The sequence below is a fragment of the Myotis daubentonii genome, chromosome 9 (assembly GCF_963259705.1).
Source record: "Myotis daubentonii chromosome 9, mMyoDau2.1, whole genome shotgun sequence".
Classification (NCBI taxonomy): Eukaryota; Metazoa; Chordata; class Mammalia; order Chiroptera; family Vespertilionidae; genus Myotis; species Myotis daubentonii.
This window is the reverse complement of record NC_081848.1, coordinates 54,384,788-54,410,627: the sequence shown is the minus strand read 5'-3', so window position 1 is coordinate 54,410,627 and position 25,840 is coordinate 54,384,788. Positions and strand designations below refer to the sequence as shown.

The 25,840-nt window shown below is 37.7% G+C and overlaps 1 protein-coding gene and 1 long non-coding RNA gene across 27 annotated transcripts in view; one reads left to right on the top strand and one right to left on the bottom strand.

Annotated features, from left to right (window-relative positions):
- SOX6 (SRY-box transcription factor 6) overlaps nt 1-25,840 on the top strand; it is a 550,404-nt gene that overhangs the window by 416,054 nt on the left and 108,510 nt on the right. For 20 of the 26 annotated variants that reach the window (XM_059709018.1, XM_059709013.1, XM_059709014.1 and 17 more), the window contains one exon: nt 14,725-14,848. In XM_059709018.1, the coding sequence (XP_059565001.1) occupies nt 14,725-14,848 (124 nt within the window). The remainder of the gene's footprint in view (nt 1-14,724; nt 14,849-25,840) is intronic. The other 6 variants (XM_059709024.1, XM_059709019.1, XM_059708999.1 and 3 more) reach the window with 1 other exon arrangement.
- LOC132241013 (uncharacterized) overlaps nt 25,111-25,840 on the bottom strand; it is a 39,787-nt gene continuing 39,057 nt past the window's right edge. The window contains exon 4 of the long non-coding RNA XR_009454445.1: nt 25,111-25,588. This is a non-coding gene — a long non-coding RNA (uncharacterized LOC132241013). The remainder of the gene's footprint in view (nt 25,589-25,840) is intronic.

Sequence of the window (25,840 nt, the reverse complement as noted above, 5' to 3'; positions counted from 1 at the left end):
AACTTGGTCAGCAGCCTACATCCACAACTCTTCAATTTTCAGTTTAAATTTCAATTTTTAGTTTTTATAGCAATTTCTATTTTTCAAAGAGCTTTTTACATATATCACTTGATATTTATAAAATATTTGGAAGGTAAGTATAACACTGGGGTTTGGAGGTGATATTTGCTGAAGTGTAAAGGACAGAATGGGCAGTGATCAGGTCAAAATTGTGGATATAAAAGACAGCACTAAAATTTTTAAAGCCAACATTAACCTTGCTTGCTTCCTTCCTCCCTCTTCTTCTTTCTTTGCTTTCTTTATCTTTCCTTTCATATTTTTATTTTCTTCCCACTCTTCACTTCTCTTCTTTTTTCTTAACATATTGTAATTAGGGCAAAGTTACTACTACTTTGTTTTTGTTTTTTTTGGTGGTGGTACAGAAGATTGGCTAAGATTTTATATTGTGCTTACCTTAAATCTAAGCCATTCATCAAGGACTATGTAATAGTGTGTTTTAGATGGAGTATGGTAAAAAATTAATATCTTAATATAAAGGATAAAGAAATATTCAAATTTCTAACTAGGATTTCTTGCTTTAAGAATGTGTGGAAAATTCAGTATATTCATTTTCCATTTTGAATTCTGGTTTGTTTATTTTTCTATTGTCCTGACTGGGCCAGTAGACCCTTCCATTTATTTTGGGGTTTGAGTTTCTATTCCCTTTCAGCTGTGATTGCATGAGTTATTCCTAATCATTCTTATTTTAAAAATTAATTTATTTTAATTTTAAAAGTTAACTTATTTTCCAATTACAGATGACATACATTATTATGGTGAACAACATAGTGATTACACATTTCTATACCTTAGGATAAGTCTAGTAATCATCTGCTTGTCTTAAATAATGTGGTTGACCTGTTCTTTGTAACAGCAGAGTATCATGAGAGGTGAATTGCTGCAGCATCTGACTCTATTGTAAATTCCAGTTTCATTTGGAAGATATGACATTAGTCTAAATGCCAAAAAAACTAGAGAAGTTTAAATTAGCTAGTGTTTGAGCCGGTTTATATATATTAAATTTTCTACTGTTCTGATCTTTACTAAATTTTCTACTGTTCTGATCTTAAATTTTCTACTGTTCTGATCTTTATTTTTTTCCATAGGAAAGTTGGCAAAGTAACTTGAATTATTTTAAATACTCCTGTTTTCCTCCACAGAGACTGGATTAAGGATTTACATTTTCAGTTTCTTCAGTAGGCTTCTCAGCTGCCTAAAATTTTATTAAAAGACCTAGTATTTGGGGAAGAGAATTACAGGGAGGCCGTGGTAGCCTCTTACATTTTATTATCTTACTAGAGGCCCAGTGCACAAAATTCGTGAACTGGGGAAGCGGGTGTCCCTCAGCCCAGCCTGCACCCTCTTCAATTTGGGACCCCTCGGGGGATGTCTGACTGCCGGTCGGACATCCTCTCACAATCCAGGACTGGTGGCTCCCAACCACTCGCCTGCCTGCCTGCCTGATTGCCCCTAACTGCTTCTGCCTGCCAGCCTGATTACCTCCTAACCATTCCCCTGCCAGCCTGATTGATGCCTAACTGCTCCCCTGCCAGCCAGATCGCCCCCAACTGCCCTTCCCTGCCAGCCTGGTCGCCCCCAACTGCCCTCCCCTGCAGGCCTGGTCCCCCCAACTGCCTTCCCCTGCTGGCCTAGTCACCCCTAACTGCCCTCCCCTGCTGGCCATCTTGTGGAGGCTATCTTTTGACCACATGGGGGAGGCCATCTTGTGCAAGGGTGTGACGGTCAATTTGCATATCACTTCTATTATATAGGATACTCTTCTCCCCTATAGGCATGACAAAGTACCAGTGTTTGAAAGTGATGTACTTCTTGTCTCATATGGAATCACTGGACAGGTCATGTTTTTAATCAGTTAGTTAATCAATTAGTTAATCAGTCAGATAATTATTTTTTGCCTGTCATATTTGCAGGCACTGTCCTAGTATCCATTAAGAATATGTCTGCAAGATGGTTTCTTCTACTTTAGTAGAGAGCATATGTAAGATGGGAAAAGGCCATGATGATCCCACTTTTAGACTATTGAAGTAGTTTCTAAACTGGCCTCTCTGCTTTCATTCTTTCTCTAGTCAAGTCCATTTTCTTCCCAGCAACGAGAGTGATCTTTATGAACCGAAGTCAGGTCTCATGCCACTTCTCTCTCTTAAAACCCTGCAATGACTTTCCATCACACTCAGAATGAAATCCACACTTTTTGCTATGCTCTGCAAAACCCGGAGTGATCTCCTCTATGCCCATCTCTCTCTCTCTCTCTCTCTCTCTCTCTCTCTCTCTCTCTCTCTCTCTCTCTCTCTCTCTCTCTCCCCCTACTACTGTCTTTGCTTTTCGTGTCCTGGCCTTACCAGCTCACTCACCCAAGTTACTGCTCCATTGGGTCCTTTGCACTCACATGCCCTCTGCCTGAGTTGCTTTTTTCTCAGATAGTTCCATGTAGCATTTTATTAGGTCATTCAACCCTGCGTTATATTATCTCCTCAGAGAAGCCTGCCTTGACCATTCCTAACCAAAATAACCCCCTCCATTCCCTACAGTTACCTCCCACTTTCCACCATATACCCCTCATACTCTATCTCTATCTCTATCTCTATCTCTATCTCTATCTCTATCTCTATCTCTACTCTCTGTCTCTCTATCTCTAGCTCTACCCCTCATACTCTATCTCTATTCTTCATAGTATCTGTTATCAACTGGTATTTATTATACTTATATATTTGCTCATTATATACACATATATATACACATATATAGGGTGTCCCAAAATTCACACAAGATTTGAATTTTGTGTGAGCATTAACAACAACAAAAATAAAAGCTTAATTTTACTTGATTTATTGAATCAGATTCTATGTGCCCTTTGATTTCAATCCCTTCAATTTGATAAGCATTACCAAGTACCAATTATGGCCCAGGAGCAGGGACAATGAAGACCAATGAAGACCACAGCTTTGCGTATGTGCCAGCAAAGCCGTGGAGGCCATTTACCTGATGTGCTATTCCATACATAACCCTATACTGTATACTTTATGAATCAAAAAATAATTTACAATTTTTAATTATAAACCTGTGTTTTCTATCAAAACTACTTCTTGAGTGAATTTTGGGACACCATATATATATGTAAAATATATATGTACATACATATACACCTGCATATATATCTACATTCATTTGTATATTGTCTGTCTTTCCTAAGAGTTAATGGTAGGGAATTTTATCTGCTTTTATGTCCCCAATGCTTAGAATAGTGGCAAATATTGAAATGAAAACCGCTAAATAATTCAACATAGTATGTGCAATGTAAATTTTGACAGGAAGGAAGAACTTTATACTTCTTCATAGAATTGAATTTGAACTGAATTTGAGCTGAACCATGAATTATAGGTCAGGTTTGGAAAGGCAAAAAAGAGAGGAAATATCATTCTAAGTGGTGTGAACAAAGACTTAGAAGCTATCTATAATAATAAAAGCATAACATGCTAATTAGATTGGATGTCCTTCTGGACATCCTTCCAGATGAGCTTCCGGATGTAGCCAGGGCTGCAAGGGAAGCCTGAGTCCTGGGTGTCTGCCAGCAGATAGAGGGAAGCCCAGGTTCCAGGTGCCAGAGGGAAACCAGTCCTGGCAGCCAGGGGAAGGAAGGCCTACTCTTTCATGAATTTTGTGCATTGGGCCTCTAGTTGAAAAGAAGAGGAGAAAGATGGTAAAAATAAATAAAAACATTTTAAAAAATAAACTATTTTCTAATTGCCCAGCTAGTGTTGCTCAGTGGTTGAGTGTCAACCTATGAACCAAGAGGTCATGGTTCAATTCCCGATTAGTGCACATGCTTGGGTTGACAGCTCGATCTTCAGCAGGGGTCATACAAGAGGCAGCCGATTGATGTTTCTCTCTCTCTAACCCTCTCCCTTCCTCTCTCTCTCTCTAAAATCAATAAATATATATTAAAAATAATTAAAAAAACTATCTTCAAATAAATGAATACAGTCGATTTTTGTATTTTCATACTGACTTTTGTATTTTCAAAATCAGACCATGGCATGCTAAAAGAAAAGAATGCTATGATGAAGTATCTTGGAGGAGATGTTTATTTCCATTGCCTCAATTTGAAGATTATTAATGATGAAAGTACTTCAAATTGATTCAGAAGTTTTAGATTTAACAAAATCACCAGAGTTGTTGTGGCTTAGTTTTGAACAACATAGAACAAAAATTCTTTAATGTATTTATGTAACAAGTATTCTTGAGTCCCTACTCTGTGTAAGAGAGACTTTTACTAAGCCCTGAGGAGGTACAAAGTCTGCCTTAAAGTTGCTTGTGCATAACTTTAACAAGTCCTGTAGTCAAAGATGTAAACCTGCGTTTCTGGAGGAGGAATTTAATAATTGAACTCTGGTCATTGCTAACAGAATAAGCTTGTGTAAAATACTTCAGGGGTAAAAGCCAGATTGCCTTCATTACAGGTCAAAAGTTTACAAAAGGTTTATATCTGAATTTGGTTGTTACAAAGAAAGGAATGCTACATTCTTCACAAATGTTACCATCTTTATACCGCATTTATGCAAAATTAAAAAAAATTAATTTCCATCTTGGCAAAACACTTTGACCATTGTGTATTTAATGGGGTTTCCATTTGAGAACAACAATCATTAGTCTCTAATATGTTTCATACTTCTGTGGAAATAAGACAGGGTAGAATAAGAAACATTCATCTTCACTAGTCTTTGGAAATATCCAAAGTAATTGACTAGCTCAGTCTTCTGTGATGGCCTGGTGACCACTAACTGTGACTATTTGCATAATAGTCAACTCTTCACTTCTGTAGTGATAACTGTTTGTATCTGATTAAAATTAAGACTGTTTTAGTTCTCTTGACTTTTCCAGAAGTTGCAAAAATTGAGATTTGCTGTTCTGCTTTAACCAAACAAATGCACACATGGGGATAACAATATGCTGAGTTTATGCAGATTTTACAGCACGAATCTGAATAAAATACCCACTAATAGATCCTTAAGGAGTAATAAACACACATGAATTTTCCTTAGTTGCACTTTAAAGTGATTTTAACATACTACTAGACCTTAACAATAATATTTAATTGACAAGATTATGCATTTGTATGGATTGAAAAGGTAGTAGATATCTAATTCCAAATGAATCATAAATTTTACTTTTGCATAACATGTTTTATTAATTTCTTTATGGCCAGGATATTCTACTTCCCTCCTGGTGAGGGTTTCTTAAAACACAGTAAGATAATTTAAACACATTTAATTAACATTTATCATCCATTTTATAAAGTAATCTGACTTTTGTCCTCATAAATACTCTCAAAAATTTTCGGAGCTAAAGACCATAGGAAGACTATCGAAAGACACCTAATGGAATTTTTGTTATAATTTAGTTTAGTTTTGTTTTTTAAAGCAAACCTTTCCTTTCTCTGTTGACCCTATTCCAAAGTAAGCTTACAAACTGATAATTTATACTACTGTGTAAGTGAAAACAAACCTAACCCCACTACCTGATAAAATAAGGCTATAGACTTCTCCAAGGTAGCTTTATAGTCCTAGTGCCTAGCATGGTACCGAGCGGATAGCACTTGGTGCGCAGTAAATGGATGTTGAATATTTGAATGAAGACAAGCACTACTGAGTTCTCTTATGTATTAACTGTTTCTTGGGAACCTAAGAGGTCATTGTATATGTGTGGAGTTTTTTATTTCAGTGAGTAAGAGAACAAATAAGTAAGAGATACTGAAGTACGATTACGCTAATGCTAAACCTATGTCCTTTTCTTTGAGAATTCAATATTTAAACGTACAAATAAATGAGAGAGACTATAATGATGTTTGATTACTAATGATTCTGGTAGGTTAATGAGATATTTACCCATTAGAAAATGCAAATAGAAGGAATGTATACAGTATGTTGAGAATATGAAAAAAGGAGTTATCACAAAGGTCAGGATTGGTTCTTTCAGGGCTTACATTTCTCTCTGAATATAAACCTAAAGAAGATTTTTTAAAATGTGTACTATTATCCTAATAGATGAAATCACTGTGCTCTTACTGTCAATGGTCATTTCCCTCCTGTGTAACCAAGGAAGGGAACTGGGAAGTGCTAGACTGTGAAGCCGATTTGAAGTAGCTATCTTAAAGACCAGTCCAGTAAAAAGCATTGCTTTTGTTTGCATGTATTACTCTTGGAAGTGAGGGTAGAGACATAGTAAAGCTGGGGACAAGATGTGTCTTTTCCATTCCCCCCTGTGACCATTTTAGGTTTTCTATTAAGTATATTTAATAAGTAAACTACTGGAATGATTTTCCCTTTTTCCTTTAAATTAATTTTTCACTGAAGTATATAATATACATACATAAAAATATGTATCATAAATGTAAAGTTAGCTCTCATATTCAAACTAAAACATATGACTTTGAAAGATTAAGGCCTGAGTTTTTTAAATGATGCCTTTAAACTGTAATATCTTGAGTTTATCCTACCTTTTCAGGGGTTTTCTTGTTCCTTTAGTGAGGATCTTGAGAAGAGTGGTGGCAGCAGCATGCAAGTTCTAGGAAGAAATTGCATATTAAAGGGCAATGATAACAATGGTAACAAAATAGTATATTATCCTTGTTCAGGTTGGGGGAGTTGGGGAGGGAGAGAGAGGGAGAGAGAGGGAGGGAGAGAGGGAGGGAGGGAGAGGAGAGAGAGAGAGAGAGAGAGAGAGAGAGAGAGAGAGAGAGAGAGAGAGAGAGAGAATCCTGCTATCAACAAACAAAATCACACAAAGCAGGACCCTCATCTAGGTGCAGTTACATTATTTGTACAATGTATATTTATTGGATTGGATGCTGGTGGGAAACATCTGAGAAGATGGGACTCTGTCTTCTCAAATATTTTTTAAAAGCTGTGTCCTAGAATTGTTCCTGATGAAATTTCGGTTTCATTTTCCTCCTGTTAGAGCTAACTAGATTCTCTAGGAAGCAGGGATTTGCTCTCCTCCATTAGCTGCAGCAGCCAGAGGTTTGCTAAATAAGACAAATGAAAAACAAACAAGGTGATATCAAGATGTATTTAAGTCATTCTTTATTTTCTTCTGAAATGAGAGCAGCTACAGTTTTGCATCTTTTGCAGCTGCATTAACAATACTAACCTATGGAAATTAGTGCTTAGAAAACCTGTGCTTAGGCCCTAGGTGGTTCTCAGATGGATCAATTGAAGCAAAATGCCTAGTATGTTTTTAGCCCTATGATAAGAGCAGGGAGGAAATATAAATGGCACAGGCTACTCAAGACACTCATTTTACCTGGAGTGATATGATTAATGGATTGAAACAATTAGTGAATACTAGGGTAGGACGTATATAAGGTTCCTTTGTGTACTTCAAACAGGTCAACCACAAGAAGTTCAGTGTGTTGACCAACTGCATTATGCTTTCTAAGGCAGGCCAAAGAAGAGTCTCAACATATTAGACAGATTTTAACAACAACAAAAAGTTTAAAATTAAAAGTGTTTATAGTTCAGGCACTATTTATTCTATCAAATGAGACCTTTTCCTTCCTGACTCTACAGAGGAGCTCAGTGTGCACTTTTAGACAGTCAGAAGACACCTTCCTGACCTTGAAGGCTTTTATTGTAAGCTTTCTGGGGCCTTTATTTCTTTCACTGTAGACACTGAGGCTTTTACAGTGGTAACACTTTACACAAATGACTCAGCTATTCTTTGCAATAAAGAATATGGCCTTTAAATAATTCCCTTTCCTTCCCACCTTTTCTGTCTGTTTTCTCCGCCTCTTCCTCTCTGACCACTCTTTCTCACTCCCTATTTTCTATCTCTGTCTTTCCCTCCTTCTGTCATGATTTATAAACATTGGATACACTTCTTCCGACAGATTAAAACAGCTTGCTCCAATGAAACCCCATGAGGAATGATATTCTAGAAATAAAGCATGAAAAAGATCTTTGCTCACTGGCTTTCACTCACTAATAGACATTAATATTCTTATGGTTTTCAACACAAATTCTTGTTTCCCATCACTAAAAAAGTTAGGTAATCTTCATGAAAGAGAAAACGAGTCCCCCTGAGTGTGTTTGCATATTAGCACGTAGCCAGGTCTCTGCCAAGTCGCTCTCTGACTGACTGCTGCAGATGCTCTTTCTCAAGTATTCTGAGTCATATCTTTAGTGCAAGTCTTCAGGGACAAACAATAGCACCTGTTCCTCACAAGATATCAGGCCAGTTAGCCCATTCATGTATCTTTAATGAAGCTCTGGGGCAGATGGCAAAAAATGGCATCGTCAACAACTTAGCACAGAGAAAACAAAGGGGGTGAGTGTTGATGCAACAATTCTGTTTTAGAAACAGGAAGAAACAGAACCTAAGTGTTTCATGTGCATCTGCCGCTGTCCGCATTGTCTGAACGACATGAACACCCAAGCAATTAAAATCCCCTGGCATGTACCCTATTTGATCAAGAATGTGTCTCCTTCCTTTCCAAAAGGGAGCTGCTTTGGTGAGGGACTGTGGAAGGTTAGAATTAATGGACAGTTGTGATTTGGGGCGTGCACTGTGTTCCTTCCATGATGCACTGACTGAGCTTCACCTACGATGGGTTCCCAGTTTCTCATTAGTCATTCACGTGACATATCCAGCCAGTTATTGCTGACTTCCAGAGCAATAAAAATAATGCAGTTTCATACTCAGATATATTTTTGTCCACATCAAGTTTCACTCTTTGTCTTAACAAAATCTGTTTTAATCCTTTATCTACAGGATAACTACCAAGTATCTGTGAATTTGTGCTAAGGGAAAGATACCCTTTCAAGCGAAAAGGATGCTATTTTGAATTTTTGATAATATCTTGGAAAATACATGTGGAGACTGGCCATTCTTTGATGCAGCAAGGGGAATTCTATTATTTTTTTATTCTTTAGTAAACTATTTTTGGAGGTTGCTGTTTCCAGTGTGAGTGCCTTTCCTGGCATGTCACCAGATGGGAAAATATGATGGTGGGAAGGAAAAGGAAAGGCAAGCTTACATTCTTCAGAGCAAGGTGGGGGCTTTTCTGTATCTTCAAAAGTCTTTATCTGCCTTTAGCACTAACACTCAGCCAGTGAACTTAATTCAGCTTCCATAGGAGGAAAGTACTCCAGTTGCTCATGTGTTTTTGTGTAGCCACCAAGCCCTCTTATCTCTCCCCGCTAACTTGCCCTTTTTTTCTATTCCCTACCTTCAAGCAATAATATTCTAGTAAGTACAATGAATGGACAGCTATGAAAGGGGGAAATTATTGCTTTAATTTATACTTCTTACTTATATTACAGCCATGAACCGCTAAGATAGGCTCACCTTCTGATATATGCATTGTTTGGTGACTTGTGTGTTGTGCAAACATTATAAAGTATAGTTACACAAACCTAGATGGTATAGCCTACTACTGTAGTTATAAGTGCTATACTTTTATACATCTGGCAGCTCAGTAGGTTTGTTTATACCAGCATCAAAACAAGCATGTGAATAATTTGTTGCTGTAGACATTACAATGACTATGGTGTCACTGGGCTGTTAGGAATTTTCCTGCTCTATTATAATTGTTGTTATGCAACACATGACTATTTGCACCGGTGAGTTGTACTGGTGAGTTTTCTATAACAGATGGTGGTTGGAAGTATTCATAGACCTCCATTACCCTTACTAATTTTTAAGACAGATGATTCCTTTAAAATAGTATCACATTGGGGAAATCTGGGTAAGATTGTTGGATTATATCAAGGTCAATACCCTAGTTGTGATATTGTACTATAGTTTTTCAAGATGCTACTATTGGAGGAAAATGGGTAAAGGGTACATTGGATTTCTGTGTATTATTTATTACAACTTTGTACAAATTACAATTATGTTTATAAAACTTCCAGTCAAATAATTGTTATCACAAAGAATTATATTCCTTATCTCAGTTAGGTTGGTTTAGTAAGAAATGACTGTAAATGGGACTTAAAAGTATAGACTTTGAGCTGGTTTTACCTGGGACTTGAATCCTGGCTCGACCACTTTTTAATTGACCAAAGTTACTTAAACTCTCACAGTTTTGTCTTCCTCATTAAGTGAATGAGAATAATAACAGTAAGCACACCATAGAATTTTGAAGATTAAATGAGATAGAGCATGTAAATCACTTTCCCTTTGCTGGACATATAGGAAACACTGGAAAGGACTAGCTGCTGTGATTATCATTACCACTACTGTTACTTCTGTAAATAGAGCTAGAAATGAGCTTTCTATCATCTCTCAGCCTAGATTCTAATTGGCCACTGGATATTTTGGCTTGTGTTTAGTAAAGGGCACTTTGAATTTTCATATCATTGTTTTACTTAAAACAAGTTAAGGAAAATTTTATCATTTGGAACTAGATGATCATTGCTAATGAATGTATTATAATAAATTATTGGAATTAGTTACAGTAGATTTATGATCAAATTGTCCTGGGCGCAAAACAAGAGAGAATTAGAAAGAAACTGAAACTAAATAAATATAATAGCCATACTCCAACAATACACCTCTGAACATACAATTGTTTTTAGTTGCAGGGCTCTAGATTTTTCCTACCGAAAGTGTGTACACATGTGGTTTCCCCTGTTTTCTATCACTGAAGTCCATGTGATGCAATGGAAAAAGCCCTGGATGGGGTAATTAGCAGTTCTGGACTCTAGATCCAGCTTGGTCATCCAGTGTAAACCCAGGCTTGTATCTTTTATCTTCTCTAGTCACCTGGTTCCATGTGAGGTTTGATTTAGATTAGTGATTTTTCAAAGAGTAGTCCCTGGACCAGCAGCACCAGCTTCACTTCACATGGGGATTTGTTAGAAAAATACACTCTTAGGCCCCTACCTCAAATCTACTGATTCAGGGACTTTGAGGGTGGGGTTGAGCAATCTTTGTTTTAGCAAGCCCTCCAGATTCTGATGCACACTAAAATTTGAGCATCACTGCTCTGGATTATTTTAGTCTACATTTTAGATAGTTGGATCCAACCCCAGAGTTTCTGATTCATAGGTCTGGGGTGGAGCCCCATAATTTGCTTTTCTAAAATTCTCAGGTATGGCTGATGCTGCTAGTTAGGGACCATACTTGGAGAACTACTAGGTGAGATCAACTCTAAACTCTGTTCCACCTCTGAGTCTACTATTACTATTGCTCTCCCTATGCCTTCTGTTCCCCTCCTTATTTACTTTGACCCTCGTTTTATTGAAACTGCCTCTGAGCTAATAGCACTGAAAATCTAACATTTCCTACCTTGTAGCGAGTGATGGATAGAAAGGAACTTCCTTAAACTATTACAGCTTATGTTAATATGAAACCCCTATAGCTCCTTGGCATTAAAAAGGACCCTAGATAGTTTACTTAGTTTTCTCATGTACATAGCTAGTTACAAAGGAAATATCTTCAGGCACCAAGATTCAAGAATTAAGGTCTGAGGGCTAATTGCCATTGATCCCTTATGATCTGAAGAGCTTGGGCACCGTGAAAATAAAATTATGTTTTCCTCCTAAGATGCTGCTTAATGAATGATTACATCTTCAAATGATCCCAGTAATCCCACCTCTTCTTTTTCACGGGTTTCTAGATACTTGGGATGGGATAATGCTCTGAGGTGTGGTATCTGCCGAGAACATGACAAGCCCTGGCCTGCCAAACTGAATTATTTAGTTGGCTCATGTTTTCTTTTTTGAATTAGAATTATGCGTAAGATCCACTGTTTCTTCTTTTATCAGTAAGTTGATAATTTTCTAGTACTGAATATTCAAAAAGAGAGCAAAGACCTAATGCTTACTGAGTGCCTATTATGTGCCACTCACTGTGCCACAAGCATTACTTTCCTTGTCTATTAATCCTCACAATAACCATGTAAGGTAGTATCACTAACTTTGCTTTTTACGTGACAGAATAGACTCAGGAAGGTTAAATGAGTGTTCAAGATCACACAGCCAACAGAAGGGCAGTGTATAGATGAAAGCTCGGATTGTTTGGCAGTAAAGCCTTTGTAGGCAGAGTAGATAGTGAATAAATTATGTGTCGAATGGATGAAAGAATGACTAGATCGCATTATCTTCCTAATGTTGACTTTTAAACAACCATAGAATTATCAAGTTGCAAAGGGTGTATAGGTCATTATCTAATCAGGGTTTCAGTTTCACATGTCCTTTCAAGAATTTCTCACATGTAGGTGTGCAACCTTTACTTGACCACCTCTAGGGAAATGGCACACACACTCTCTTTCATCAGTGATTGTTGGATTACTCATTATTAGAAAATTCTTTGCATTAAACTTCCCTAAAATCTCTTTCTTTTGAACATAGTTCTGCCCATTGTAACTGCTCAGATTTAATCTGGTTCATCTTCCATATATCATTCCTTCAAACATTTGAATATAGCGTATCTTTTCTATTCCAAGCTAAATGGCCTCCATTTTTTCCAGCTACTTTTCAAGATCCATCACACATAATAATAACTTAATAGCCATGGTTATTAAGGTGGCTTATTGGTTGGAGCATTGTCTCATGCACCAAAGTTGCAGGTTTGATTCCTAGTCAAGCCACATGCCTAGGTTGTGGGTTCATTCCCTGGTGGGGTGTGTACGGGAGGCAATCAATTGTTTTTTTTTTTATCACCTCTCTCTGTCTCTCTCTCTGTCTCTCTCTCTGCCTCTCTCTCTCTCTCTCTCTCTCTCTCTCTCTCTCTCTCACACACACAGTGGAAGCATATCCTTGGGTGAGGATATAAATTAAACAAACAAACAAATAAATAAATAAAATGTAATAAATGTCTGTTAAATGACAGAAGGAAAGATTAAATAAATATAATACCTAGACTTCTCACTTTCTTGCTCCCCTTCTTTAGAGTGTGAAGCATCTGTGCTATGTGCTGGGTACGTGAGAGGACCATATTTCTAGGAGTAGATGAAATGATTTCCTTCTATATACTCTTGCACTGAACAATAGTCACCCACAAAGAATACCATGTTTTATTTTCTGACGTAGAACAGTGCCCTCAATGTTGACATCTCAGATTTGCATCAGGTCACAATCAGCTGGGGTTGGAAGCAAACTTAGTGTTTTTCTTCAGGGTTAAAGGCAAGACCTGGGCACTAGGGGATCAGCTCCAATTTAAGCAGGCTAAGTTTGTACTCTAACGTACAAAACTTGGGCTTACCTCAGCTAAAATGGGAGAAATAGCTGCCTAAAGCTAGTTTCTTTCACGCCCCACTGGCAAGGTAGTAATTGCACAAAGACCTTTTTATTATAAGTTGATTTTCCTGAGAAATGAATTCAGAAAAATACTGTAAAGTGTTTATTTTTTGCTTGCCCTTTATTAACCCACATCATAGGGCTTTCCCTAGAGAAAAACTGTTGGTAAATGAAACCTCTTAGACCCACACAGAAGCATTTTGCACCATGTCCCTGGCTGTGGAGGGAACAAGGACAGGACAAGGCAAGTTAGTGCTATTTAAACAGGGTCACCAGCCAGTGTGTGGATTTCTGCCTGAAAAGAAGATTTAGGAATTTAAACAGGGGAAAGGTTTGGGGCTGGTAGAATTAGTGGTAACGGTTTATATCTTAAATAGAAATTAATGTAGCCTTTTTATGCTAGTAAGGAAGCCAAAAACCCCGTTTGAACTAAAAGATCATTTCTGTTAATACACCCTAGTTTTGATCTTTATATAACAAAAGTCCCTTAGTTCAACTTATAGAATCAGGCCCTGAAAGCCAGGACAAAACCTTCCTATGATGCTCTCGAGAACCGGGGCAGCATGCCTGGAGGAAAGGAGGGAGCTGGGAAATTAAAGTGTGATTTCCACAGGCATGATTCTGTCATAGCTCTCACTTTCTTTATATGGAACACAAATACTGATATAGAGAGTGAAGATTTTCTATTTTGCATTTTTGTGCTCTTTGATACATTTATTGAGGTCAAATGAAATTTGATGTAGTAGGATTTATTATGAAATGCTCTCTGAATACAACTCCATAATTACTGAGCTACATGGTAGTGCATAAAGCTGTAAAACTGCTTAGCCAGACAAGCAATTTATATGTTACATCGAGGTGTGTATGGCAAAGAATATTAGTTTAATTGGGAGCCAAGATGTAGTAGCCTTAAATCTGAAGAGCTATATGTTTAACATAATGCAGTGAGGCTTTGAAATAAGATACCTAACTGGGGAGACACAGCTTTTGGAATACATAACAATTAGACATTATTTTCTGTCCAAGGATACTAAATACTGTTTTCAAAATAAAGCACAGAATGCAAAACTGGTGTAAGGGTAAAACCTTTAAACATTGTACAATGTAAGAAACAACTTGTTTCTTTGTTTTAAAAAAGGAAAGAAAATAAAGGAAAAATAAAGTTGAGATAAAAGAAAACCAGTAACTACAATTTAGTGGAAGCAGGGGTGAAGCAAATTCACAATGAGGTGATGTTCTTGCTGGGCTAATGGAATCTAAGAGAAGGGACTTGTGGAATGTGGCCCGAGTTTTCTGAGGGAGCATATTTGGAATGAGGTTGGAGGTGGGTGGCTTTTTGGATACCCGCACACCACCAGGAGTGAAAAACAAATACTTCTTGGCGTACATTTGCTCTCTGTCTGATCATAGGCTCTCTTCTGTTTAGCAGGTTCAGGGTCACATGCCTCCGCTCATGATCCCAATTTTTCCACATGACCAGCGGACCCTGGCAGCAGCTGCTGCTGCCCAACAGGGATTCCTCTTCCCCCCTGGAATAACATACAAACCAGGTAAGTAGAGAGGAATTTAACATTCTTTTGGAAATGCTAAAATCCACATGTTTTTGCTTAGTAGTCACAACAAACACAGGAGCACATGAAAGAACTATGAGTACAAAGATCATGAAAGCTTATTTAAAAGTAAAATTAGAACTGGGAAGTTAATTGGGAAGGTGACATGTTAATAAACTAATTGGTTGCTAAAAACTTTTACTTTCTCTTCTTCCACTTGATTTTTTTTTTGTTCATAGATAAAATGCTACTTTCCTTGGGGGTGATTACATATTTTTATTAGCTCTGTCTCATACCTTTACTATGAATAATTGTCTTTGGTTACCAATGCTTTCCTCCCCAAGAGCTTTTATATTCTGGCCCAGTGGTCACGTACAGTATAAAATGTTGTTATTAGTTGTCTGATTTCTCTTGGAAGAAAAATTAAAACTGGATTGATTTAATTAACTTACCATTAATAGCTAAAATTCTTTTTGATGTTAGTCTAAATAATGAAACATTCAGTAGTATTTTCTCATTCATCTTGGAACCTCAAAAAACAGGTCACATAACCTTGCAGTGAAATATGTTTTGAGATGATTTAGCAAATGTTATGATTTTTCTTTATTCCTCTGAGTTTACTGGACTCCTAGGGAATTCAATTAGAGACACAGAATGGTTTGAAGGTTCTTTCAGAGCCTCCTTGTAAACAGGGCTTTAAATGTTTAAAGATATGTTGCCAAAGGAATCCAATGTAAGAAGATAGTCAAGTAAATAAAAGTCAACCTTAATTTCATTTGTGCATTCTTTGTAAGTGACCTCAGCTCAGAAGTAGTGACCTTGTTCTACTCATTAATAATTTCTGTGTCAAGTTCTTTTTAACATATTAACCTGCTTATATTACCCACCAAATCTGTGTGTAACAAATCTGAGTGTAGCAATTTCTTTGTGTTTGGGGTTTACAAAGTGAACAAAGGTATTTTAATATGTTTAAAGCACTAATAAAATATAAATCACTCTACTAAAATGCTTGGTAAGAAAATTTACTAAGTAGCAAAAAAACAAACCTGGTGAATTTTGATACTTATTTTAACTGTTTGTTGCTATTGATTACTCTTTTGCTCTTGGTCGAGTACACTCTTCCTTGTAAGGAAAGGTAAGATGTGTGTCAAAACTCAAAGAATTTAAAGAATAGAGATGTTAAGGGATTGGCTAATTTAAGGACTGACTTTGAAAATTCTTCAGATAAAAAAATGGCAATCCTTAGTATTAAAGGTTTCTGGGCACCTGAGTAAAAGACAGTTGTGGTATTCAGATTGCTAAACATTGGTTTTTCTAGAGCAGAATTTTCAGAACAAGTTATATACCCTATGAAGTTGAGATTCGTATTAAGGACAGGAGTATATTTTGTCAGAGAATATGTTTCTGTCAGTGCAGTGTTTCAGTCCTTCTCTGTTCTCTGTAAGTATTTCTGAACTGTTTCTTCATCTTGAGTATCTTTGGAATGTTGGTGTAAACTAAATTTACTGGTTTATCCTGAATCTGAGTTTGTCATCTCTCTACCAATCTTAGAATCCTTTTAAATGAACTATGCGTGGAACTCTCTATTTAATTTCAGTGTTTTAAAATTTGAAATTCTCCACACTTCAAAATCAGGTATGAGCCTTACTTTCTACTAGACATAGATATCAACATAGTTAACATGTTGCCTAATTTTGTTAAAATAACGATGACATTTTTCATGAGGACAGATATTGTTATATAGTCAATGAAGTTGGACCATTTTTTAAGTCTTCTCATATAGCATTGATGAGATTATAATATGTAACTAAGAAGAATATAGAGATTTGGAAAAAATTGTACAGGCGTGAGTTACCTCCCTCGAACCGCATATGTGCAGCACAGTGTAGTGTTCTGGGGAAGCAAAGTTGTATTTGATTATTTTGGCTAAAACCTTTTGGTTAAGGCAGGACAGTAGATTTGGACATTAGGACAGTTTTTAATCCCAGGCAAGGCTGGTGATAAAAGTATTTTCTGGTGACTCCTAAGTTATGTCAGAGAAATTAATTAAGCAGAACTCTATATTCTTTTATTTGTTGGCTAATCTAGGCTTTACTGTATATAAAAATTATACTTAAAAAGAATTAAAATTATATGTTCTTACACTATTAGTAGAGAGATTACATATTCAGGAGACTTAACCTATGCAGTGTTTTTGTCATTCACCTGAATTTGGGGAGGTGGATTCTGGACCAGAGTCTGAATTTGGACCAGAGTCTGGAGTAAGAAAACTTTTTTGCTATAAACTGAGCTATGGTAATTTCACTTGAAATACACATGAGACAATGACTAAATTTTTAGAAGAGAGGAACTTTGTCACATATAAAAGCTGTGCAATGATCACATAACTTTATATTTTGATCCTCTAAGCAAGAGGCTGAGCAAACGCTACCTTGTTCTTCACAAATTACAAAATAAAGGTCTCTCTTTTTTCTCCCTTTCTACCTTCCCATAACCTAAAACAATTCCAGAGAGCTTATGCTGCCAGCTGATTGAATAATCGTCTTGATTGCTAGACAGCCAGGCCCTCCTTGGGGTGATATTCACAGTGGAAGTTGTCTGTTTCTGAACCCATATTAGCACAGTCTAAACTAACATATTTAGGGCTCTGGGACTTCCCCTTCAGATAGTTTGCCCATCACTCTGGGCATTGCAGGGTTCCTGTGCACAGTGAGCAGCAAGCAAGCTCTCCCACCTCGCTGGCTTACTGAGGAGTGTTGCCCACAGGAATTGTGCATGTTGATGAACTTTCCCTGTATTCCTACTTTTCTGAGACTATTTTTCCTATCATGAACAGTTATTAGATTTTGTCAAATGCATCAATTGAGATGATCAAGTGGGAGTTTTCCCCCTTTGTTCTATAAATATGATGTATTACACTGAGTCTTTTAGATGTTGAATCACTCTTGCATTCTTGGGATAAATATTACCTAGTCATAGTGAATAATACTTTTAATATGTTGTTGGATTCAATATGCTAATATTTTGTTGAGGAACTTTGTATCTATATTCATAAAGGATATTGGTCTGTTTTTTGTGTTTTTGTTTTCCTGTGATGTCTTTTTTTTTAATTAAAACTTTATTGTTCAGATTATTACATTTGTTCCTCTTTTCCCCCCCAAAACTCCCCTCCTCCCAGTTCCCGCCCCACCCTCCACCCCCACTCCCCACCCACTGTCCTCATCCATAGGTGCACGATTTTTGTCCAGTCTCTTTCCGAATCTCCCACACCCCTTTCCCCCCCAACAATAGTCAGTGCATTCCCTTTCTATGTCCCTGATTCTATTATGATCACCAGATTATTTATTCACTTGATTCTTAGATTCACTTGTTGATAGATGCATGTTTGTTGTTCATAATTTGTATCTTTACCTTTTTCTTCTTCCTCCTCTTCTTAAAGGATACCTTTCAGCATTTCATATAATACTGGTTTGGTGGTGATGAACTCCTTTAGCTTTTCCTTATCTGTAAAGCTCTTTATCTGACCTTCAGTTCTGAATGATAGCTTTGCTGGATAAAGTAATCTTGGTTGTAGATTCTTGGCATTCATCACTTTGAATATTTCTTGCCATTCCCTTCTGGCCTGCAAAGTTTCTGTTGAGAAATCAGCTGACAGTTGTATGGGTATTCCCTTGTAGGTAACTGAGTTTCTTTCTCTTGCTGCTCTTAAGATTCTCTCTTTGTCTTTTGCTCTTGGCATTTTAATTATGATGTGTCTTGGTGTGGTCCTCTTTGGATTCCTTTTGTTTGGGGTTCTCTGCACTTCCTGGACCTGTAAATCTATTTCTTTCACCAGGTGGGGGAAGTTTTCTGTCATTATTTCTTCAAATAGGTTTTCAATATCTTGCTCTCTCTCATCTTCTGGCACCCCTATAATTCTGATGTTGGTACGCTTGAAGCTGTCCCAGAGGCTCCTTACACTATCTTCGTATTTTCGGATTCTTTTTTCATTTTGCTTTTCCAGTTGGGTGTTTTTTGCTTCTTCGCATTTCGAATCTTTGCCTTGATTCTTGCGCTCCTCTGGTCTGCTGTTGGGTGTCTGTATAATATTCTTTATTTCAGTCAGTGTATGCTTAATTTCTAGTTGGTTCTTTATCACAACATCGAGGGTCTCATTAGATTTCTTGTAGATCTCATTAAGTTTATCGGCAGTTTCTAGAAACTTATTGAAAGACCTTAAAAGTGTGGTTTTGAGCTCTGTATCCTCCATTTCTGTCATGTTTCTTTGTCTCCGCATTTTTTATGCTTTCTTGGTGCACCCCCTTGTGGTCTTTGTGCGCAGTCTTGTTGTAGTTAAGCCTTGGTTGTTGTAGGTAATACCTGAGGGGATTTGACCTCCAGGCCAACTGGCTATGAGAATCAGCTGGGTCTGCAGTGGGAGAACTTCTGTGCTGGATCTCTAGGGCGGTGCTGATCTAGCCTTTGCCTGAGGCTATCCGGGAAATGCCTCTGTGCAGGGCTTGAGCGGGGCGGGTCCCAGGGGATCTACAGGGTGGGCAGGAGCGAGCAGTTATGGCTGCTCTCAGTTCCATCCCTAGGGGCTCTGCCTCACTGAGTCCCAGCAACCGCTGCAAACCTCGGAGAGAAAGCTGCCTTCGAGTTCCAACCGAAGCCAGACAGTCCTGATTCTCCCGTTTGAGTCTGGGCCCCTAGAGACTCGCCCAGATCTGGAGCTCAGAGTCTGAGACTCCCTCCCGATTGAAAACAACAACCGCGCCCTCTGCTGCAAGCCCGCTCCACTTGCACTCCGCACCTGAGTATTTCACTTCAGCACTGCACCTCCTCTGAGTCTGGGTATGATATTCTCTTTCCTCCTAGTTGTAGAATTTCCACTCAGCCAGCCTTCCTGTGGTTCTGGATGATGTCCGTTCCGTCTTTTAGGTGTAATTTGAATTGGTTGTTCAAGGCAGCAATCTCTGGCGTTAACCTATGCCGCCATCTTGGTTTCTCTCCTGTGATGTCTTTATCTGGATTTGGTATCAAGGTAATGTTGGTCTCATTACTGAATAGTTAGGAAGAGTTTCTCTCTCTCTCTCTCTCTCTCTCTCTCTCTCTCTCTCTCTCTCTCTCTCTCTTTTGTTGAAGACTTTGGGAAAGATTAGTGTTAATTTTTCTTGAATATTCAATAAAATTTACTGGTGAAGCCATCTGATCCAAGACTTTTCTTTGTTGGGAGGTTTTGATTACTGATTCAATCTCTTTACCTGTTATAGTTCTGTTGGTATTTTTTATTTTTACTTGAATCCATTTAGGTAATTTGTATCTTTCAAGAATTTGTCTGTTTCTTCTAGATTTTCTAATTTGTTGGTGTACAATTGTTATCTAATGCTTCTTTTTAATTTCTTTGTTTCATTTAGTATTTATTGAGCACCATTTATTTGTCTATAAACATAAATAATAAATTTTATGTACTAGTAAATAAATGAAATAAGCATTTATATAAAATAATTATATAAGTATAATGTATATTCTAATTTAATTTTCATAAAAATTCTAAGATAAAAGTAGCATTATTTCTATTTTGTTAAAAGAAAACAAAAGTCAAACAACCAAAGAACTTGTATTCATATACTAGTGTTCATAAAACCCATGGACACAGACAATAGGGTAGTGAAGGCCTGGGGCAGGGGCAGGAAGGCTAGAAGAGGTCAATGGGGGGAAAAGGGGGTCAGATATAATACTTTCAACAATAAAGATTTAAAAATAAAAATAAAATAAAAGATGCTCCTTGAGAAAAAAGAAAATCAAACACATTCATTACCTTTTCTAAGCACTCCCATTTAGGAATAAGCGGAGATAGAATCCAGACTGGTTCTCTGATTTGATATTTTATGCTCTTGTGGACATGGTCTAAGTGTGGATGACATTAAGAAAAATCTGGTGTTTGCTTTTTCTGTAGGAAAAAATGTGATTTATATGTATGGGGTTACCAAATGACATCTTATAGAGGTGGGATTTCTACTGCTTCCAGAATTAAATCATAGGTGTGTAACCACTGTTGCTGGAATACTTGATTAAATCTATCTACTTGAAATTAAAGCATCTTAGTTTCTTCATATTAGTGTTCTAATTTGTAAATTAAAATGTTGCAGTCCAAGAAGAAAATATGTTCATCCATGTAAACTAACCTGGTTTCATGGAGATCATTTTAACTGTTCCTCCTTCATATATAGAGCCTATATCATTGGTGAGCTAATACTAAGGCATAAACTGAGTGGTATTATAATTTCATTTCTTGCAATGGGGGTGGATTTATATCAGTTCATCGACCCTCACTTATTTAATTGCTATTGTGACAAATTCCATGAATTTTTATATATTGGTCAGAGGAGTGGCTGCATCTAAGAAATAGGCAAAGAAATTAAGATTGATTCTTGATTCTTAGCTTCTTTGAAGGTATCAAAAACAATGCAGATAGCCTGGAAAGCATGGCTCAGTGGTTGTGTCGACCTATGAACCAGGAGTTTGTGGTTCAATTCCCTGGTCAGGGCACATGCCTGGATTGCAGGCTTGATCCCCAGTGTGGGGCATGCAGGAGGCAGCCAATCAGTGATTCTCTCTCATCATTGATGTTTCTCTCTCTCTTTCCTTCTCCCTTCCTCTCTGAAATCAATAAAAACATATTTAAAAATAAACAAACAACATGCAGATACTCTTAGGAAAACTCCTAAGACTCCTAAAACTCAAGACTCTTCTCATCATTGGTCTATTCCAGTGATGGCGAACTTATGACACGTGTGTCAGAGGTAACACGTGAACTCATTTTTTTAGTTGATATTTCTTTGTTAAATGGCATTTAAATATATAAAATAAATATCAAAAATTTAAGTCTTTGTTTTACTATGGTTGCAAATATCAAAAATTTTTTATATGTGACGTGGCACCAGAGTGAAGTTAGGGTTTTTCAAAATGCTGACATGCCGAGCTCAAAAGGTTCGCCATCACTGGTCTGTTCTTCAATGAACAGAGAAGGAGCAGTTTAGCAGGAGAAATAAGAGTATGCTTGCCAAATTTTTTTGCCCAATTGTCCTCAGAACAGATGGAAGGTTTTGTTCTATTTTTAGAATTCTAAAAGTGTCACCCATTACCTGCTAACTTTTGCTGTGATGTGATGTTTCACAAAGATAAATTCAGATAGATGATGGCAATTTTTTAGAATATAGAGGAAGTGTAATATTTTGCTACTCTGAATACATACATCCAGGCAAGATGCAAAGTGGTATGTCTAAGTCTACATTGATGATAGTGATTGAACTATTTCTATATTGTAGCAAGAATGACGATAGCTTATAAAAATGGAATCTATACATAAGTTATTTGGCAACTCAAGTAATTTGCCATAAACCTATGATGCCACCACAAATTAATCTGTGAGATAGTTAGAGTCGTGTAGTGAATTTTTCTTCTGTTTTGGAGTGTGTAGAGTAAGGTGTGAGACTTTGAGCCAATTAACTGAAGAATCTTTGAATCCTGTCTCCCAGTTTAATGTATCTTTCTTCTCTACTCCTCCCAAGCTCTTTTGTTGGGAGCCGGTCCATCCTTGCTGCTTGACACAGTCGCTGCAGGGGAGAAACATCTGCACAGCATATGTTTCAAGGGACCTGGCGTATATGGCATACTGTTCTTAATATGTTTGCTCACCTTCTTGGCGCTATGTGTTTTAACCAAGGTCACCTCTCCGAGAAAGGTTGTTTCCCCAGGTAGGGATTTTCCCCTAAAGTTAGGGAGGGTAGTTAATCACTTTAACTATGAACAATCATGCTTAAACTACATAATCTTTAATCCCTGGAATGGAGATAAGAAACGCTCTAACCTTTGGAATAGAGATTGATAGGATTGGAATCAACTGGTATAAATACAGATGTAACAAGACAACAAGACACAGAACCTAGAGACAGAACCTAGCGAGAGAACATGGCAAAAGATCCTGGACTGAACCTGACTACAGAACCTGGATAGAACATGGCAAGAGAACCTGACTAGAACCTGGTGACTGAACCTGGCTGGAGAACCTAGCGAGGGAACATGGCTACAGAACCTGGCTGGAGAACCTGGAGAACCTGGCTGGAGAACCTAGCAAGAGAACGTGGACACAGAACCTGGCTGGAGAGCCTAACCAGAACTTCGCTGGAGATCCTGAACAGAACTTGGCTGGAGATCCAGACCAGAACTTGGCTGGAGATCCTGGCTAGAGATCCTGGCTAGGCTGCTGATCAACTGAATGCTGTCTCCGTGTCATTCCTTCTTCGCCGACTCTGTCTACACCTTTGGGAACCCCTGGACCTCCTGGGGTTGGACCCCAGCACTCTTTAAATGATTTCCTTAATAGGTTAATATCTGAAGTGAATATCTCAGAAGACCACAACCATCCCAGTCCCTTGTCTTTCTGAAGAATCAAACTAAATGGGCAGAATTTTACCTGTGGGATTTTTGACTCTTTAATGAAAGTGGAATTTCTATCTGAATTACACAAACTATGAGTATTCTTGTAGGAGGTAAACTGAGTCCTAGTTCCCCCTCCTCCTGTATTTAAGTCTTAATAAGTTTTGGCTTCATTTCAATTTCCTTGAAAATTACACAGTGTACTTTCTGTCATTCAGGGACTCTTGCTGTGGAGCTGCTTTGATTTCAAAGGAATGTTACCCAGTGTGACAAGTGAAACGAATGTTAGGCAAATGTCCCATAGGTTTTAAGTCCTGTTTCGTATTTGTACTGTAATCCTCAGGTAAAAATAGTCAGTTGGAAAATCTAGAAGGCTGGAGAGATGGATTTGCAGAATGGGCATTCTTTTCCAGACTATCTCTTGGAGGTTGTCTTCGTACACTAGAGGTGGCAGGAGCCAGAGCACGGCAGTGCCTAAAGCCAACCTGTTCCAACAGGCTTCATCTTCCTTTGTACAAATTTAAAAGAATGGGTGCTCACGCAAGCATTTCAAATCCAGAGACAAATTTGAAAAAAATTGCTACAACATGTTGACTGATTCCTTGCCAAGTCAGCCACTGAGAACTATTTCTTGATCAACTCTTACACAGAGGAAACAAAAGGGGGTTGGGGAGAGAACGTAATTTTGTTATAAAAAATTAAACTTTCCAACACCCTAAATCCCTCTCCCTCTTATATTTTCCTCTTCTACTTTTATAATCCCCTCTTTCCTTAACCCTTATCTTCTCCCTCTCTTGACTTTTCCTTTTTCTCTCTCTTCTAATTATTTTATGTGATAATCTCTGTTGCTCTAATATATTCATTTTTACTTTTAATATCAATACAATGATATGTTCTGGAGAAATAGCTTTGCCAAGATGATAGTTAGACATACAGATTCAAACCAGCAGCAAAGTTAGAAACGCTTTAAAAGTAAGCTTGTCAGAAGTAGGAAGAGCTGTTTGTAGCCAGCAGGTGAGCTGGAGAGTACTGCAGGGTGTGGTAGAGATAGTAATAAATTAGCTGGCAAGCCAAAAACTATTTAAAAAAATCAGCTCTTTCATAGCATAGAAGCATGACAGCTATGAAAAAAAGGAGTGCCCCAGGGAATTCTTTTAGAGTTTGATTTTTTAAAATATGTTTGACATGAAAAATGTTTTAGTACAAATAAAGCAACTGGTATTAAACTTACAGGGAGGGGGGTTTTGTGGTTTAGAGTTAGTATGAATAATGCATGATATTTAAAGAAAGAATAGCTCTAAAATGTTCCGGGAGGCAGTCCATGTTGATAGTTGGAATGGTGATTTTTTCCACCCTATTTTTGAAGCATCATTAATTCAGCATCGTTTTGTGATTTTTTTTGACATGATCAGATATCAACCAAAGAAATACTATTTGACTTAGATAGGAATATTCTTTCATCCGATAATTTAGTTTAAATATCAAGGAGATCAGTGGAATTATTTAAGCATAAAGCGACAGTCACTTACTATAAAAAATAATTTGGCCTAGTTAACTTTTTTAAAAAGCTCATGCAGCACTGCAAACCAAAATCAACCTCATGGAAGGGGAAAAACAAGATCAGATATTTTGAACATTACTCCATAGGAGACCAGCACAGCATAGTGCTAGTGAGTGCATTGTAGCAGTGCTCGTATGCAATCAGAAGCCAATTGTTACTGGACTGCACACGAGCACACACTGTGCTCAATGGTCTGATGAGGTATTATGGATATGATGCAAAGAGACTGTGCAGATCAGAAGCTAACAATTTGTTAAAAGTGAAAGTGACTTAACATGTACATTGGGCCAGCTGAGCAGCACTTCGTGTGGCAGGCAGGATGCGTCCCAGGGAAGCAGGGGCATCAGGAGGCTCCAGGTATTGGTGTCCATGCAGAAAAAAACAAAGAGGTTTAGTTGCTTTCCAGTTGACTACCGCTGTTACTGCGATTCTTTCGACACCGTCTCTTCATTATACATTCAGTTTTCAGTGTGGAAAAGTTCATGCAAAACAGCATGATTATTATAAATGTCAAAAATGTGTGAAGGAACAGCCTATTAAAATATAGCCTAGAAAGAGCGCACGACACTGACTTTAAATGAGTGGCCAGAGCCCAAGTGATGCTCCATTTAATCACGAATATTGTGTGATTTGTCCACAAGTATTCATTTTGACCTCAGTTACCACAATCACAATACAGCCCTCCGTGCTTTCTCTTGGTCCCTCAGGTCACTGCACACAACCTGTGCTCTTAGGTCACCGTCGGCACCTCCGTCCCCCTATTTAGGAGAGGCCTGGAGTCAGAAACACGTTAGGATGTAGCACCGACCTCTGCTGAACCATGCTTAATATTTTCCAAACTTTAATGGAGATATTCCATGTAAAACATATGGTTATGAAATCACATCATCAAGGAGGAAGTGATAAGTACCTAGAGTGCATGGTTTTGTTCTAGGCTCCACAGAAGTTAATCCAGAAAAATAATGCGTCCACTCCCGTTGGGATACCAGGTATTTCACAGAATGTTGGCA